Below are 18,572 nucleotides of genomic sequence, written 5' to 3'. Positions count from 1 at the left end.
ATTCTAAATCCTAAATGAACTTAACGTTAGGCCCGAGTTCAGCCCCTTTATCTTACAGGCCGAACTAGGGCCGTCCGCGAGCTATCCGGCCCATTTTCATGCCTAATATTATCTACCTCCATATTGATCATTGATGAGAATATATGATTGACAATATTGATGTTTTGTCCATTTGATTTTGTGAAACGTGATCCCCAGTCTCCACTTTAATTCAACATTAGAGCCCGTGAATATGTCAAAACTTACTAGTGAAAGGATCACTATATATTTCATTTTAATGTACCTAATTTGTATTTTCCCTAAAGGTAGTAAACTATGTTCGATTTGAATGACCGAATTTGTCCGATCTGGATTAAACTAAGTTTGGATATAAGTTATAAGTCTAAAATCTTAATCCAAACACAATTTTTTTTGTTCGATTTAAAATGAAGTTCATATCCAAACACAGAAGTCTTGTTTGGTTTACTTGTCCGGATTCTAACCCAAATTAAGTTATCGTCCGGTTTACTTGTTCGGATTTGAACCAATCCAAGTTTGATCAGTTAAGTACATCGAAATCCTATATGAATTAGAATTCGGATATACAAATATTTCGTAAAAAATCGATTTTTTTTGTCCCCCTAATTTTCCTTATGCTTGAGAGAATTCCAAGGAACACTCAAGGAACCAAGCGGCAAGCAGTCATATATTACATGCACTGATGCACCAGCTAATGACAGTTTGATAACTGAATAGATCCTTGCAGAATCAGGAAGAACACGACACCAGAAAATGGACGGCCGTGATCTTCCAATTTTCTTTTAATATGATCCCACACGTGGTCACCTGCCAACCTTTGCATGTAATATAACAACGTGTCGCAATTCTATGACATGCATGAGTCCTCCCTTGCACTTATCATGATCTGCCCATCACCAACTCGACACGTGTAATTATATCACACTAGACACATAGGCACACTATAATCCTTAAAAGGACACAATTTCGTCAAAAAAACCGAAGGCAATGCCAATCCAATCATGGGTGCCACCGAAGAACCTATTCTCTCCAGATTGGATCGCTTAGACAACATGGTATCTTTTTTTTTATGATAATATATATTTTCTTTGAATAAAGTAATAAATTGTACAAATTCGATATGTTTTAAGTTTGATTTCTAATATGCAAAATATTATTTCAATCACGCGTTAGACTTTGGCGTCAGTTATTCAAAGATAAACTTATTGGGTGTTCTTATCAGTTTAAAAAAAAAAAGTTTTCAAGTTCAAACTCTTCTTTGATTTTCAATTTTATTTTACAGTTATAAAAGAACTTACTTTCCCATGTATTTTCCCCTTTTTTTAATTTAAAATCCACATAATCTGGAAATCATATAATAATTGTCTACAGTGTATATATTATGCAACCTTTTTAACGTGTGATTTTCTGAAATTTTGATATGGTACGTACGATGCGTTGCAGTTGAAATACTTGCAGGAGATCAAAGGCCTCAACAGATCGCCGAGGAGCTCCTGTGAATCAACGCCATCAAGTGGGACCCTGACAAGCGAAGGGCATGGATCGTCCCTTGATTTCTCCCCAAAGAGCCTGGAGAATCACTGCCGTCCGATTGAGCTAGTGATCACGCAGACCGAGGTCAAGGGGACCCTCATCGAGAGGCTGGAACAAGTAGAGAGTCGCGTGTTAAAGGTAAGATATTGGTCAACGAAATCTGGAGCGTTTGATTTTATTTTAGAAGTAAGCTAATGGGACGGCTGTGATTGAATTTGTATCAGCTGTGTTTGCAGCTAGAGAAGGAACTGGAGGCGGAGAAAAAGATAGAAGAAAAGAGGCCCCACAAGAAGGGACTGAAGCAACTGGTGAAGCAATATGTCAAAAGAAATGGAAAACACAAGAGGGGGGGCTGACTGACTGACCCAGCTTTGGAAATTCTTAAGTGGTTTGTGGGCTTTTCGGTCTTTTTGTTATTTTTCTTTTATTTGTGAAAAAAGTTTAGAGACGAGGGTTTTTTGGTACTTTCAACTCCAGTTAAAGTTTGTACAGACCAGCCTTTTATTTGAGTTGGACTTCTGAATTCTGCTTGGGGCCTTGGATCTTCTCGAAAGTTTGGGCCCACTTGATTTTAGGCCTATGAAGAGACATTTCATATATATTGGGCTGATGGGCCTCAATAAATGAGTATTCGGCACCATCCTATCTTAAAACATATAATGATAAATCTGATGATAACCTTGTAGTGTCAACGATGATGGTAAATATGATCATCGTTTCATCATACGATAAATGTGATCAGAAGGTTTAGTTTTTTTTTTTTTTTTCCACCTGCTTTGATTATGGGCCTTGGGCCTCAATTCCAGTAGAGATGAACCAACGAATTTTGTGCACAAGACCCATAGTGAGCGGGGTCGGAGATCTTCTTTCTTTGTGTACAAGGCTCTCAATTGGGATTGGTTCCCATTAGAGGGAGCCAATATTGAGACATGCCAAAGTGAACTTGTTTGTTTGTTTCTCATTGACTCTACAAAGACCCATTTAGTACGAAGTTTTCTCTCCGAGGTAGTTAAGGTAGACAAAACCCTAATAAGTTAGGATTTTTGGTGTTTTTTTTTTCTCACCCTAACATTTGTAGTGTGTGTGTGTGGTTGGATGTGTAGGACTTGTGTTACTTTCAAGCCTACTTTATCTAAGATTGAAAATGCGAGCTTGTGATTGTGAGAGGAGGGTGTCCAACCGAAAACCTTACAAGGACGTGTTTCGTGTGTTGTTTTTGTTAGTTTCTTGAAAATAAGTCCTCAATTAATATTAAAATATATAATTCTTGATTACATATATTTTCAATAAAATTTCCTAAAACGAGAGGCTGGTTAATTAAAATTCTAATAAATAACCAATTACCATGCACAAGATTTCAACAATGGACGAGATAGGAGTCATACAGGATAATATGTATATGTTAGGTACCAAATGTTTGGTTCCTTTGCTGCCAAAAGCCTAATTACTGACATATATACTCTTATGTATAATTGTCTTCGATTGGTAGGGCGTGAAGTGTAGGAAAAAAATTGCACCAAACAATTATGAATATAATAAAGCCCAAGAATTCCACTACCCATTTTTCGTGAGTGTGACAACTGGATCTTTATTCATTGGGTATTTGTTAGATAAGAGAGTTTTTATTTTTAATTGCATATCAATTTTCTTTCACAATAATGATAGGCATCCCATCTGCTAGTATCACTGCTACTAAATTATACGCACAATATTTCATGTGTACCATCATGTAAGATATGTATGTTGAGTTTACGAATTCACTTGGATATTGTATATCTAATCCAACCGTTAAGATAATTGGGATACCAACTGCTATGATGTTTAACATTTTTCGTTCATAAAATGTTTGTTGTTTGATGAGACATTGGACTAACACCAAGAGATTTTTCTCCTTTTTGGACGACCACATAAAGAATGTATTTTGTGGCCAAGAAAATAAGGTGGAATTAAAGTATTGGATTTGTTTCAAGAGCAACAGTTTTTTGTGTACAAGAAACAATATCAATTTACAAATTCGTTAATATTTAAAACAAGAATATTGTTGAAAACATGGATAATAAGGAATCATACTTTTAAATATCATATTCTCCTCACACAAAAAAAAAAGAAAGAAAGAAAGAAAGAAGAAAAAAGAAAAAAGGAGAGACTGGAGAGGGTGTACTATCCAGAGTTGGTGTGGATAAAACCGAGAGCCCATCCATGCACTTAAAAAAGCAACATAATTTGTATTTTTCCAAATTAACAACATGTGATATGCGATAACATTATAATAATTGTGTAATATTTAAATGAATGTAAGAAGTATTCGACTTTTCTTTGATGGTTTAAACAAGAACAAGAATATGGACAATAACAGGAATTATCTATTGCTCCGTTAAGTAAAGCATTTGAAAATCTTAAAATGTTGTGTTAAATGTTATCATACATATATATAGTCTATAATGTTGTATTAAATGCTAATTTCATATTGTTATTGTGCAGATTAATACTGGGCAATAATCACTCACACTTTAGAATTTAGATGTACTAATATTTTTGTCATCAGCCTTCAGTATATTCTGCACGGTGACCCAAATAGATTCTAAATATAAGGAGCATTATGTTAAATTGATAACTATCATAAAGGTTTACCGTATAAAACAACGAATAATGGTGTATCAAAACATTTATCATCATTGATACAATAATATAAATAATAACGAGAACGAAGAAAAATATGGATATAGATCAATAATTACATTTTTTTTTAGATACAAAGATTGACATTCATATGTGATATCGCATAGAGATTGTGAGTTCGAGCCTCCCCTCGGCCCTCTCTATCCCTGCCCTGTGTAATGAAAAAAAGGGCATAATGCAAGGAGTAAGAATTGTCCAGGTGATTTGGCTACTAGTGTTTCCAGCAGCCAAATCACTGACATCATAGCTGCTACTGCCAGAAATGCAACTGAGTTGGTGCAAAAAACTACTACATATGTTAGCCCATTTCAGAAAGACTGCAGACTTAAGAGCAAGCCTAGGAAGAGGACATTGCTAACAGGACTTGGGCTTTATATCAATCCTGACACTAGTCGGTCAATTCTCAATGTAAGTAAAAAAGTTAACTTCCTTGTATTATGTTCTAAATAAAGTATGTGATCAAAACTAACGATAACACAAATTATGTGTATTTTTTTAGCCTGGAACTTCTATGGTTAGAGTCGTCGACCGTGGAAGTCAGAACTCGAAGAAGAAGTCTTCTCAACATGAAGGCAGTAGTGTTGGTGGCTCTTAAAGACTGAAGTGTCATGGACTGTGCTACCGTGTTAACTATTCTCTGTTATGAATATGTATTTTGATGCTCCATTTGATGGAATTTGGAAACTTGTTATTTGGTTGTTTGTTTTCATGGAATTTCAAAAATTGTTATTTTATATGTTTGTTTTGATGAAATTTGGAAACTTGTTATTTGATTGTTTGTGAATCCATCATCATTGCAGGTGTTTATGGTTTATGTTATTGATAAGGTGTTGATTGACCCAATTTTTATTAAAAAAGGGGCTTATTTGACCCATAATCACAAGAAAGTTTGATTAGGTCTACATATATGACTAAATTAATTGATTACACGTGTAATTATATAATTGGTAAATTTCACATAAACCACGTGGAATATCATATAATTAATAAAAATTACATGTCATTACTTAACTGCCACGTAGGCACCATTTTAACAGCAATATGGAGAAAGGGCTAACGTGAACCATATCTGTAAGGTGAGAGGCTGCTTTGGTACGAAAAAAAGGTAAAGGCTCGATTGGTCTGTTTTTGATAGTCCAGGGGCTTCCCTGATACTTATCCCATGAAAAAAAGGAAACTTTGTACTAAAACATATATAAAGATATTTTTAGGAAAATAAAAATTGTATATGTCTCTGACTTTGGTGCTCCATGCCTTTCCACCTGGATTTGACTCAACATTTAACCAAAATTGACCACTCCCCTGACGTCCGTTTTCTCCTATTTTTCTTACTGGCGGATTCCAAATCCGCTTATATCCAATTCCAATATTCTTTCTAGAACAAATACTTACTTTCATGTCCGTAGTCGCCTTAGCCGGTAACGCCGCTATTGACCTTCCCAACACAACAAATCAGTCTCGGTATTGTCACCGGCTAAATGGGTTGCCCGGTATCTCTCCACGCCCATAAAGGAATAAGTCATTAGAATTTGACCCTCATCTCAACTCCATTTAGTGTGTATTTCAAGATCATTTCTTCCAATTTAAATCCTCATTCCTTCCTTGATGTCATTTAAATTTCCATTTCTAAACGTTACTCCCTCCGTCAATTTGTCCGAACTCTATTGTTACTTTGTTTCCGTAGCATCGACGGAGGTGATGGGCGTTGAAAGCTGCTCTCATGGCTTCGTTTGTGGTTTCGATTTGGCGGAGTCAGTGTCAGGGCCCTGATATTTCTCTCCTGTTCGCGACCTAGATCTGTTGACTTCTAGCTATCCTGGTGAGGTTCTACATTTTATTTGGTGGTTATTAAAAACTTGTTTTTGATCAGAAAGTTTGGAGTCTTGATCAACTTATTTGTTGATTTTTTATGTGATTTTCGCGACTTGTTATTGGTTATTTGTCTCTATGCAGAATTTTAGTTTTTTAGTTTTGAGTTGTTATATGGATTTGGTGATATTAGGGTTTGTGATTTCTCGTTTATGAAGCTTGGAGTTTTCTTCCAGCTGTTGATGAATGTGTTTTCTTATTTTTTCGCTATGCTTTTGCTAAGTGAGAACCCCTTTCATATTTTCTGATTTGCTTTTTGGGATTTTCCAAATTTACAGCTAATCCTTATTTGGATTTTTAAATATATTTGTTATTTTTCAGTGTGTTTACAGTTCAAGTAGTTACAGATTCTTATTTCGGGTATTGCTTAAGCTTTCTGCTGATTGGTTGCTGCTAGTAGATAATATCACTTTTTATTGTTGACAGGTTTGCCAGATTTATCACATATAGGTTTCTTTTCAAATATTCGATAAAATCCGGATTGGATTGGGCTATAATTTCCCGTTTCCTTTTATTTTTTTAAGCTATGATTTTGAAATATGGGTTTTCGGAATTGTTCTTGTTATCACAAAATGGGTAGCGTAGTTGATTTAAGATTCTTTTCTAATCTTTGATGATATTATTCCTTTCCCTTCTATATTCTATATTCTTAGTGGTATATATGACAGCATTATTCGTTGTCATTCTTTGCAATTCTTAGAATAAACACTTCTACTGGGAATAAGAATCTCTTATGAATTTTTATTATGTGCTAATCTTCGAATATTGATGATTTTGGATGTCCAATTGATATATTATGCAACTCAGCTAAGATTCCCTTTGTTGCAGTTAGCTTTTATGTCTCTCATCCTATTTTTTTGATTTTAGCACTAAAGCTGTATAAATTGTGAATTCTTTAATTTCATTACAAGAAGTTATTGCAGAGCTGTATAAATTGTGGATTCTTTAATTTCATTACAAGAAGTTATTGCAGATGATGTGGGTGTTTGTTTTTCCCAGAGTTGTTTTCCCATTTTTTCTTTTGCGAAGGTTTTAACTTGAGCTCAATTTTTTATAAATCTGTTCTGTAATTCTATTGTCCTTCGACTCTATTGACAATGTTTAAATAGTTGTTATCTGCAGTTTCTTGGGTATACTTAGATCAGTATGTACTGCCTGTATTTGTTGTCTGAATCTATGTTGTGTTAAAATTTGTTATTTACCAATGCTTCAAAACATACTATTGTAAAGTTCGGCTCTTTTTTTTTTTTTTTGAGTTCATATGTTAATTGTCGATTCACTCATTTTTTTTCTTTTTATTGTGTTTGTCTTTTTCAGCTTATTGAAGCATGTGTGGTGGTCCGGAGAGATCAAAACCATCATCTAGTACATCTCTGTCTGCCGTTGAAACCTCACCTAACTTTGACTCCAAAGGCATGAATAATGTTACTGTAAAAAATGATGATAGTTTTTCCTGCATTCTTGAACTTGCTGCTGACAATAACGTTGAAGGTTTCAAGCGGTCAATCGAGCAGGATCCTTCATTGATCAACGAGTTTGGACCCTGGTATAGCCGCCAAAAGAGCTCGAAGCAAATTGTACTTGATCATAGAACTCCATTAATGGTTGCTGCCACCTATGGTAGTCTTGATGTCCTCCAGCTAATAGTCTCTCTTTCTGAGGCTGATGTAAATCTGACTTGTGGCCGGGACAATACCACTGCACTTCATTGTGCAGCTTCTGGTGGATCCATCAATGCAGTTGATGCTGTTAAGCTGCTTATCACCGTGGGTGCTGATTCAAGTTGTGTGGATGCAAATGGTCATAGTCCAATTGATGTTATTTTGGTGCCTCCAAAACAAGTAAGCATGAAGGTTGCACTTGAAAAACTCCTCTCAGACAATGCTTCTGATTGTGCTGTTGGAGGCTGCAGTTTACGTGTTTCCATTGGCATGTCTAATTCTAGCTCTTCAACCCTTTCATCGTCGATGGAAAATGGGTCGCTACCTTCTCCTTCAGATTTGATATCTTCTCCGATGTCCATGAAATTCAATGATTTGCCTATTAGCTCTGCACCAGAGAAGAAAGAGTACCCTATCGAGCCATCATTCCCTGATATCAAGAACAGCATCTATTCGACTGATGATTTTCGTATGTATTCTTTCAAGGTTCGCCCTTGTTCCCGAGCATATTCCCATGATTGGACAGAGTGCCCTTTTGTTCACCCAGGAGAAAATGCCCGTCGACGGGACCCTCGGAAGTACCACTACAGCTGTGTTCCTTGCCCTGATTTCCGCAAAGGGGCTTGCAGGCGTGGAGACATGTGTGAATATGCCCATGGAGTGTTTGAGTGTTGGCTGCACCCTGCACAATATCGGACTCGACTGTGCAAGGATGGTACCGGTTGTAACAGAAGGGTGTGCTTTTTTGCGCACACAGCCGAGGAGCTTCGTCCCCTGTATGTATCTACCGGGTCGGCTGTCCCTTCGCCACGAGCATCAGCCTCTGCTGCTAGTGTCATGGACATGGCTACTGCATTGAACCTTTTGCCTGGTTCCCCGTCATCTGTCTCTTCCATGTTGCCTTCTCCATTTGCTCAACCCATGTCTCCGTCAGGAAATGGAATTTCTCATCCATCCGGAGCTTGGCCTCCACTAAATGTACCAACACTGCATCTTCCTGGAAGCAGCTTTCAATCCAGTCGCCTGAGATCTTCCCTTAGTGCCCGAGATATTCTTCCACCTGATTTCAACATGTTACCCGATTATGAGGCTCAGCAACATATACTAAATGACTTGAACTGCTTTTCACAGACCCGGAACATTTCTACACCTGTGAGTCGTTCTGGTCTGTCCAAAATGCTAACTCCTTCAAACCTTGATGAGTTGTTCTCCAGTGAAGTTTCTTTTTCTCCTAGATATGCTGATCAGGCTGCTGGTGTTTTTTCCCCAACGCATAAGCCACCTGTTCTTGGTCAGTTTCAACAGCAACAGAGCATGTTATCACCAATCAATACTAGTGTGTTCTCCCCGAAGAATGTTGAGCACCCTCTGTTGCAGGCTTCATTTGGTGTTGGATCTCCTGGTAGGATGTCTCCTAGGAGTGTGGAGTCAATGTCGCCTATTGGATCTAGGCTTTCTGCATTTTCCCAGCGTGAGAAGCAGCAGCAACAGCTTCGCAGCCTAAGCTCAAGGGATCTTGGATCGAACATCTCAGTCCCTGTTGTTGGATCTCCTGCAGATTCTTGGTCCAAATGGGGCTCCCCTAGTGGAAAAATTGACTGGTCGGTCAATAAAGATGAGCCGGGTGTATTTAAAAGGCCGTATTCTTTTGAGATTGGAAATGACAGTAGGGAACCTGATCTGTCATGGGTCCAATCTCTTGTCAAGGAATCCCCGCCTGAGATGGTGAGAGAGAAGTTGGCGGTTGTGGGCAATGCTGCACCATCATCTTCTGGTGAGGGTCTGAACCCTAGCTCTCAGGTCAATCCGGTTGATAATTTTTTCATAGAATCTTGGCTTGAGCAGACGCAGATTGATCAGCAGCAGCTCGTAGTCTAGTGAAAATGGATTTTTTTTCCTCATTGAGATGGGTGAAATATTCCTCATATTCTTTTTGTGGTTTTTTGTTCGTGTTGGAGTGAATTCAAGAAGGTGACAATTAGCGTAAGTTTCAGAGAGGGTCATCAGAAGGGTAAAGAACGAGTTGAAACTTTCAGGAAACTATTCGAGTATTTTTTTCTTTTACCATTTGTTGTTACAACAGAATTCATCAAAGGATGAAGAAGCCTTCCTGGGCCATATCAAAGCTACTCAGTCCAGATTTGGCTTCTCTCCATGTTTTTAGGATCATTTTTTACTCCGATATCCTCAGGGAAGAGCACTGCATGTTTCATAACCGATGAATCCAAAGAGCATTGTATTTTCAAGCATCATTTTCTTCAACTGTACTTGCTAGATTTATTAACAGTGATTTAACAAAGAAAGTACGGGAGTGTTAGTGTTGATTGTAATTCGAATAATCTATTCTAAAGGTGCGCTATTGTTGGGTTATTAACTGATGTAATACAGGATTAATGATATTATTTCAATACCTTTATTAATCATTATCTTGTTTCCTAGAAATGTATTTACTATTGTCTTCCTTGATCTTTTTGGTTCACCGGCCTCTCTTTTGATGTGAGTTGTTGGGACCTTGGGCAATTGATCTGGTTATTGGCCGATTGAGGGAACTAAGATCCCTTTTGAGTTGGTAGTTTTTGTGTTTCCCAATTTTGTGAACTCAAAGACAAGACGAAGTTGGTTTAATTCGAGGAAAACCAAGCGTCCATAAGACATAAATGCCAAACAATTTTCTGATTATCTCAGTCACCTTCATATGAACGTAAATACATGACAGTTTGAGAAGTTGCAGCCATCCAACGTGACCATAACCTCTGCCAAACAAATAACTTACCCACACCACTAACCCATGAAACATGGGCACACCTAAGACACAATAAGATGATTACTGACCACTAAAAGAAGAGTACATGACAACACTAGAAAGGAATAATAAACGACAACTAGCACACCACCAATTGAACCATCCATAACCGACCAACCCCCACTTCCATCACTACTCCACGTAGTCACATGTCCATAGCAGACATGCTTCTAACAATGCGATATATATTTTGCCCGACGATATGGATGAGGATTTGGTTGAGAAGGTCTTTTTTGATTTTTCTTTTTTTAGTTTTCTGAGAAGATCATCAAATGTGAGGGGGTATTTTCCCCAGATGAGAAATGTGGATCTAACTGTGTAGGTGATGGGTTTTTGGGATTTAACATGTACCTTTGTTTGATGCAAACAACTCAACCCCTAAAGAGTTGGTGGGTGTGCCTTTCTTGAGATGAGAAACTGATGCTTTTCTATTATTTGTGACTTGAGAGTGATGCCTGTGGCATGTAAGAGAGCTTTCAGCACCCTTTATTTTTTTTTCGCTTCCCTTTGATGGTGGGTTGAGGACTAGGTTGTTTGTTTTTGAAGTATTTGTCATAATTAGGACAATTTGAGTGGCTCTTAAAAAGTGCTTATGAGTAAAATGTCTATTGTGACTTGGAATTGAGTCATGCAAAACTAGTCCGAAGTCATCATTAGGTTAATCATAGATCCATATCAGATCTAAATCCAGAGCATAAATACAGACATTCTCATCATGAAAACTCACAAGACTCCTTTGATTTGCAATGGTTGCTAAAAGTCCCATATAAATAGTTAAAGCAATCCAGGTTCCAACAAATCCATTGCTTCTAGAGAAAACAATTAAAGATGCAATGCTCACCATTAAGGCCACAAGAACCTGAAGAGGAGAGCATTCAAACAAGAAATGATAAGGGGATTTTGAAAGTGCAAGTCATCATGCTTCCTTTAAATGAGATATGGGCCTAAATTCGGGTGTTAGGTCTGCGCCCATTGAAATGTCTTACTTGACAACAGGTTAAGTTGGACTAAAGTCTAGCGCGTGGACACAGAGTGTATTATTCTTGATGAGAATCGAATTTAGAACCTCCCGCTATGCCTATGAGATGCAGAACATTAACTTCTTTGATACGCTTCCTTCTCCAAAGTGCAATCCTATTCCGACAAAGAGAGCAAGCCCTATGCACATAGCAAAAATCTGCAAAATCATATGGTCGCTTTGATCGAGTGGTTAAGGCGTGTGCCTGCTAAGTACATGGGATTTCACTCGATAGTTCGAATCTCTCAGGTGAACTCTATGTGATTTCACTCAAGAGTTTGAATCTCTCAGGTGAACTCTCTCAGGCGCGACGTTTATATTTTTCTATTTCTTAATTTTATCAAAATTAATATTTTTTTGTAATTCTTATCATCAATATTTTTCTAATGTCATGAGTTAAAAAACATATGAAAATTAATATTTTTTGTAATTCTTATCATCAATATTTTTCTAATATCATGAGTTTAAAAACATATGACGGATTAAGAGGATTATGAATCAGACGGATTAAGAGAAATATGAAATTAACAAACATGAACACCATAAATATGAAATTAACAAACATGAACACCATATGATATATAATTTTGCAATTGATGGTCATCATAGATATTCAAACTATTTTTTTTCCTAGGCTTGACCTAGAGAAATTTACATTAAAGTAAATCACGCTCCATGTATAATTTTTTTTTTGTACATCCCGCTCCATATATATGGCGACGTTTATATTTTTCTATTTTTTAATTTTATCAAAATTAATATTTTTTTGTAATTCTTATCATCAATATTTTTCTAATGTCATGAGTTTAAAAACATATGACGGATTAAGAGGATTATAAATCTGACGGATTAAGAGGAATATGAATCAGAACTGAAATATTTGATGGATTAACGGTGATTGGACTCTACAATGGAGTATAAGGGTGTCAATAATCGGTTTCGATCGATTTTTCTATCGGTCTTTACTAACATATCTTTGACGATAACTGACTAATCGGTTTGGGTGGTAGAGTTAATTTGGACAACCTACTTGAGTTATAATTCACATTTCCATGTTCAAAAAATAATATCATTTTTACAAAAACTTAATATCAAAATGAAGAAAATGACAGAGAAATCCATGAATTTCTTATTGGTATATATATTTGGTTACATATAATCCGTGTGTATTGTATCCATCTCATCTTTACACATACAACTTCCACTTCCACATTATTTTTTGTGATCTTTTGTACATGAAATTACACATATATTCAACAACTAATCTTTATTTCTTTTTTGTGTATATGTATGTAGCTAGAAATAGAATTCTATATATACCACCCACTATTCACATTTCTCTTTCACATGAACAATCAATTATTTCACCAACCCCTATACTCCCCAAATTTACCCATAAGTGCCTCATAAACGAACTCAAATCACATAAAAAAAATTCTGCCCAGCCTGATCCCCACCCTCGACAGCAACATGGAAGAATACACGTATTCATGGTTGAAAAACATGAGAAAAGAAAAGAAAAGAAAAAAGGAGTATGTGTTGGGAGAGAAAATAATGAATATGGCCAAAAAGATGGGAAAAGTGCACGTCCAAAATGTACTAGTACATGTATTGTTCGATGGTTGAGAGAGAATAGGGGTGCATGAATGGGAAATTATTCAACTTGGAAATCAAGGAAAGGGAAGGAAGGTACAAGGTTTTCCATCAAACCCTCTAAATCCCAGTCTCCCATTCTTAAGTTTTCTCCACTTTCCCAATGATTTTCTTCATATCCAAACACATCCTCTACTTTAAACCCTTGATTATGATCAGCTGTGTTATTGAAGCAAGTATTATTATTATTACTTAAATTATTGTTATTGTTGTTGTTATGGCCTTTCATGCCAATAACAACATTATCATGATTCTCTTCATTGATAATGTTGCTTCTAATGTTCTCTAGTGGAGGAAGAGAAATATCACTCCCTAACCCTAATTTGTTATTCTCCAAAACCACCCCATAATCACCCCCATAGAACATCCCATCCCCCATACCTACTTGTGTTGTTAAACTTGTAGGCACATTGAAGAAACTCGTTAAAGCAGTCATGTCAGACCGGTTATCGAGGACCAAAAAAGGATCGAATTGGTTGCCGGTAACGATGGATTGCATGGACATTGATGCTGATGATGTGGTGGATATGGATGAGTCCATTGACATGGTGATATTGGGGATCATGATTCCTCCAGCTGTGATATGATGAACTCTACTAGGATGTTCCGATGATGAATCACTATCATGATTTGGTGATGAAGACATGGGAGGAGGAGGAGCTGAAATGATATTCTTCAGTTTCAGTCTCTTTTTCAGTGTGGAGTTCCAGAAATTCTTTATTTCATTGTCTGTCCTTCCCGGTAGACGCGCCGCAATTTGAGACCACCTGGATTGATTGATGGCTTGTATTGTAAGAAATCAAAAATTTCAAAATATATATTCCATCATGACATCAAGTTTGATACGTGAAAATATGTTGAAAATGCTAATTATGCAGCCTCTTGTGTACATGGTTAGGGTTCTAAGCAGAGATTGGAGGAACTAATAAGAGTATGACGCAGAATAAGAGAAGAATATAATGCACATTGTAGCCAAAATGTTTCATGTACATGAAACTAATAAATACCTTAGTACTGTCACACATATGCATAGGAATGATAACGGGTCGAGTACCTCTCTAATTAGGGAATATCAAAATCGTTTCCATTTAAAATTTCGCATACCAAAATCCTTTGAAAATCGTTTAAAAACCATTTAAATTTCTAAAACCAAAATTGTCTCATAATCATTTATCAAGTTAGCATATGATTTATGCATAATGGGTGTGCACCTGTTGCCAAGAATGGAATGCAAATGGACAATGAGCTCTTCCTCCTGACCGGAAAACGCGCCACGCTTGAGGTCAGGTCGCAAGTAATTGATCCAACGAAGACGACAACTCTTTCCACACCTCAGCAAGCCAGCATTCCTAGCAATGTCACTCCAACAGCCTTGTCCATTAGTTAGCATGTAGTTGATGAGCTTCTCATCTTCCTCTGGTGACCATAATCCCTTCCTTAGCTTGGCCTTGTTAGTGTTCATTTTGTCTTTCCCCATTATTTGATCGAACCTCTAGCTCCTTTTTCTTGTAGCTTTTGTCTTTCCTTCTTTGCTCTCTTATCGTTTTGAGAGAGAAAATAAGAGAAAGAAAGATATATAAGGTAACATGATACTTGTTTGTTTCTCTATGAAGATAATGAAGGAGAGAAAAGAAGAGAAGGCTTCATGGGGTGGTAATGGTGATGATGATGGTGATGGTTGTGGGGTTTGCTTCCAATATGAACATAAAGAGGGAGAGAGAGAGTTGTTAATTGTGTTTGTTGGTTGATGGGTGGAGTGGAAAACGGATTGGAGGGGGACCTCCTTAGAGAGAGAGAGAAATGGTTGGTCTTCTTGTCTTTGACTCAAACTTGTCTTTTTCGATTCTTTTTTCTTCACTCTCAAGATGTGTGATACAGCAACGTTTTTGCTTCCAATTCACATAATACTCTCTCTATTCTTCTCTCTCTAGAGAGGACAAAGAGTACTTTAATGTTATATATATTTCTTGATACACGTGTGTGCATTTTAGTATGAATAACGCTTATAGCATGTCCGTCTCTATTTTTTTGACTAAAAAAATCCTACCATGCTTGCACACCAAATCTCGCTCGTAACCCTTTCTCTCTAAGTAATCTCATGATCAACTGTATTGTATAATATTAATATATATATACACACACACATATTAAGCTTGAATGACAATCTCATTTGACATCAAAATTGCTTGCATGTTTTTAATGAAAAGGACTTCATGCATTGGAAGTGGTTGGGAGTATGTGTATTAGAATGAAAGGCAAAGAAAAATCATCATGGGTTAATATATATATATATTAAGTTAGAGACAAAAGGGGTTGGTTCTTGACATTCCATATAAAATCTATGGATTCTAGGTTCGAAATCTCTTGGCACCACTTTGGGCGACACCCCTACTAAAAATGCCTACAAGACGCCCTAATCTCGTGTAGCAAAACTCCAGAGGATGCGGTACACGAGTCTTGAACAGTTCCCACGAAAAAAAAAGAAAAAGAAAACCTATTAGAAAGAACAGTAACCCATTTTTATGTTGCTTTACAATATTATCATTGATATGCCATTCATAGCCAGGCTTCACGAATCCAATACATAAACATTTTTTTTCCAATAAAAATGATAAATTAATTTAACTGCATTTGATTTTAGCCATCAATGTTATAACAGACACAGCAACTCTCATTGTCTATGTGCTGTCATGGTTATCTTCAATTCCTAATTCCCTATCCTACCTAACCCTCTCCTCTCTCTACATGCCAAGAAATTGTTATGGAAGATATTCATTCATGTATGATGGACAACCCCATCACAAAATACAAGTCATTGTCCAATCCAAATTAGTTTCTTGGGGGGGAGTCTTAGTCAATTTGTGAGAAATGCAAGGGCAGAACAGTTATTATTCACTTATTCAAAGTTTATGAGCAGATAAGGTTTGGCAAAAAATTTTCTGAGAAAACAAGTGATGAGTGGAAAACTCTCAAGCTACTCAAATGTGTCAAAAGGTATTTCATTCTCTTGCTCTTATCGACAGCTGGAGTTTCTGAGACTTTCCCAAGCAACATGATACTTTGTTATCAAGACAAGAAAGACCAAGTAAGCCCTAGATTAGCTGTCAGAACTTCACTGTACTAATAATGGAAAATTCAAACTATTATATGAAAAAGAGAAGCAAACAAACAAATTTAACACTTGTTACATCCTTACAGGTTTTGCTTTGATGGCACATGCATATGAAAAGGAGAGGACAAATGAGCTTCTAAAAGGTTCAGAACCAAAGGAAAAAAAAATAATACCATTTCTTCCTAGAGCATCAATACCAATTCCATGTAAGCATACGTTTTGAGTGTTTGTTTCCATTTTTTAGTAACTCCGCGAAAACGATATCATATAAGCTTGTTCTTTGGATATTCGATTTGGGCCGTCGGGCTCACGAGCACATAAATTTTTTACTGACGATATGGTAAATTGGGCTAAAATTTAGCTTGCGGTCACAAGGATATTGTTCATAGTAGGATCAAAATCAGGACCTTCCGAGTACATACGATTGGGCACCAGAGAGATTCATCATTAGGTTATTTGTTTCATCATGGCCTAATGATGGAAATAGTTTTATGTTCCATTTGATCGCATGAATGTATAATTGGAGTCAAAAAGTATGTACATTCATGTTTAGAGATGAGATAAACGAATAGATAGAGTAAAAGAATTTCATTTTTCTTGAACAATTGTTTTTCACATCAAATGACATATAATTGTTCACCATTTCTGTACAGATTTAAGTCAAACCAAATACCTAACTTATATGGTGTCAATTGGTTATTGATCTAATATATTATAAACTAGTATTACAAACTATTCAAATTCTTTTTCTCTCCTATATATTTTTCCTTTTCAAAACTTATCGATTTCTACATTTATTATAAGGTAGTCCCTAGTACTTTTCAAACCACATTTATATTCTTGTACGTATGGGTTTGACAACTCGAATTTAAACTCAGAAGTGGATGGACTTTGGAGTCACTAGGGGATGACCCCCAATGACTCAACCTCTAAACCCTAAACCTTTTCATTAACTCGAATTTAGGCTCAGAGGGGGACGGAATCCAGGATCACTAGGGGGATGGGCCCCCAATGACTCAACAATTTTTTCCTTAACTGTAACATGGCCGGGTTCATGTATAGGAAAAATGTGGCCCACAATCCACTTAGATACTGAATAAAAAAGCTCACCCGGTCCATCAAGTGACTTTTCTTGTTGATTTAAGATATTACATATTAATGTATTTTTGTGTTTACGATATATATTTGTGAATCCATGATATAAATAATAATATAAAAAAATCGAATGCACTATCTGTGGATCTCGCACCATTTTTTTTGCCCCCAATGATTCTAATTCATGGGTTCACCACCGTTTACACTCATATTGTATGTTCAAAGAGAAAACTTATATGATGTACTCGTCGGTTAACCAAAAAGAAAAAAATTCAACCCAGTTTAGTGCATCATATTTAGTGGCTGTTCAAGTTGAGTTGAAGATCCGTACACAGTCTCTGTGTTTCGCCATTGTTGGAGCTGAAGATCCGTAAATGTTCTTGGGATTTGAGTTCCAACTCTCCACCGCCGGCCTTTTGTTAAGATCGGATGTTTTTTGTCCTTTCCCAGAGCACATGCAACCGTACACCTGGTGTTTTGTTGCTCCTCAATCAGCGTGCTCACCATGCTCTTCATTGATGCTGAAGATGAACCAGAGGCAGCATTTCCTCCGGTGGTAGGAGATGAAATTTTTTTTTTTTTAAAAATATTATTGTGTCAAGAAAAATATTATATATTGTCACATCAATTTTAAAAAATATTATATATTGACACATAAATATTTGTAGAGGTGGAAGCCACGTAAGCAACTACATAAGTATTTTTTATCAAAATTTGTTGAGTTAATGTCATATTAGTGGCACATCTTAGTGGAACCGGATAAATTCTACTTGGATGATTGTTTTGTCTCATTTTAAAATATTAACTGATGACTTTGTAACGATTTCTTTTGATGACAAAATTATAACAAACTCTATCTTTCATGTGAAATATAATAAATCATTTTATTTTTTATAGTTTTGATCCTTTTGGGGTGGGTTGGGACCCGTTGGGTGGACCCAACTGTTTAGCTATTTTGATTGGGACCCACGACGTTTTTCCCCATATAGAGTATGATCCAAGAAAAATCAACTACCCGGGTGGAGCCCACAAAATGATAAATGAATAAATAAATAAATGAAATCCTCCAACGGTCACAAAGTCAACAGAAACGTTCACTATCCTGCCTGACCTCCAACGGTAACATTTTCA

At 36.5% G+C, this 18,572-nt stretch overlaps 3 protein-coding genes across 4 annotated transcripts; 2 read left to right on the top strand and 1 right to left on the bottom strand.

Annotated features, from left to right (window-relative positions):
- The first annotated feature begins 1,005 nt into the window (after window positions 1-1,005).
- LOC120011872 lies at window positions 1,006-2,200 on the top strand. Of its 2 annotated transcripts, none has more exons than XM_038863025.1 (3): window positions 1,006-1,073; window positions 1,462-1,689; window positions 1,788-2,200. In XM_038863025.1, exons 1-3 carry the CDS (start codon window positions 1,020-1,022, stop codon window positions 1,905-1,907), a joined length of 402 nt encoding a protein of 133 aa, XP_038718953.1. In that variant the 5' UTR covers window positions 1,006-1,019; the 3' UTR covers window positions 1,908-2,200. The 2 variants fall into 2 exon arrangements, with proteins under 2 accessions (XP_038718953.1, XP_038718952.1); XM_038863024.1 differs by having other exon boundaries at window positions 1,776-2,200.
- A 3,592-nt stretch (window positions 2,201-5,792) lies between these two features.
- Window positions 5,793-10,093, top strand: LOC120013263 (zinc finger CCCH domain-containing protein 30-like). The gene is made up of 2 exons (XM_038865016.1): window positions 5,793-6,049; window positions 7,417-10,093. Exon 2 carries the CDS (start codon window positions 7,428-7,430, stop codon window positions 9,636-9,638), a length of 2,211 nt encoding a protein of 736 aa, XP_038720944.1. The 5' UTR covers window positions 5,793-6,049; window positions 7,417-7,427; the 3' UTR covers window positions 9,639-10,093.
- Window positions 10,094-12,699: 2,606 nt separating this feature from the next.
- LOC120013640 (transcription factor MYB83-like) lies at window positions 12,700-14,840 on the bottom strand. The gene is made up of 2 exons (XM_038865521.1): window positions 14,446-14,840; window positions 12,700-14,001 (listed from the first exon to the last, which is right to left on the bottom strand). Exons 1-2 carry the CDS (start codon window positions 14,709-14,711, stop codon window positions 13,236-13,238), a joined length of 1,032 nt encoding a protein of 343 aa, XP_038721449.1. The 5' UTR covers window positions 14,712-14,840; the 3' UTR covers window positions 12,700-13,235.
- Window positions 14,841-18,572: the final 3,732 nt, after the last annotated feature.

Source organism: Tripterygium wilfordii, chromosome 13, assembly GCF_013401445.1.
Source record: "Tripterygium wilfordii isolate XIE 37 chromosome 13, ASM1340144v1, whole genome shotgun sequence".
NCBI lineage: Eukaryota > Viridiplantae > Streptophyta > Magnoliopsida > Celastrales > Celastraceae > Tripterygium > Tripterygium wilfordii.
This window is presented reverse-complemented; position numbering and strand designations above follow the sequence as displayed.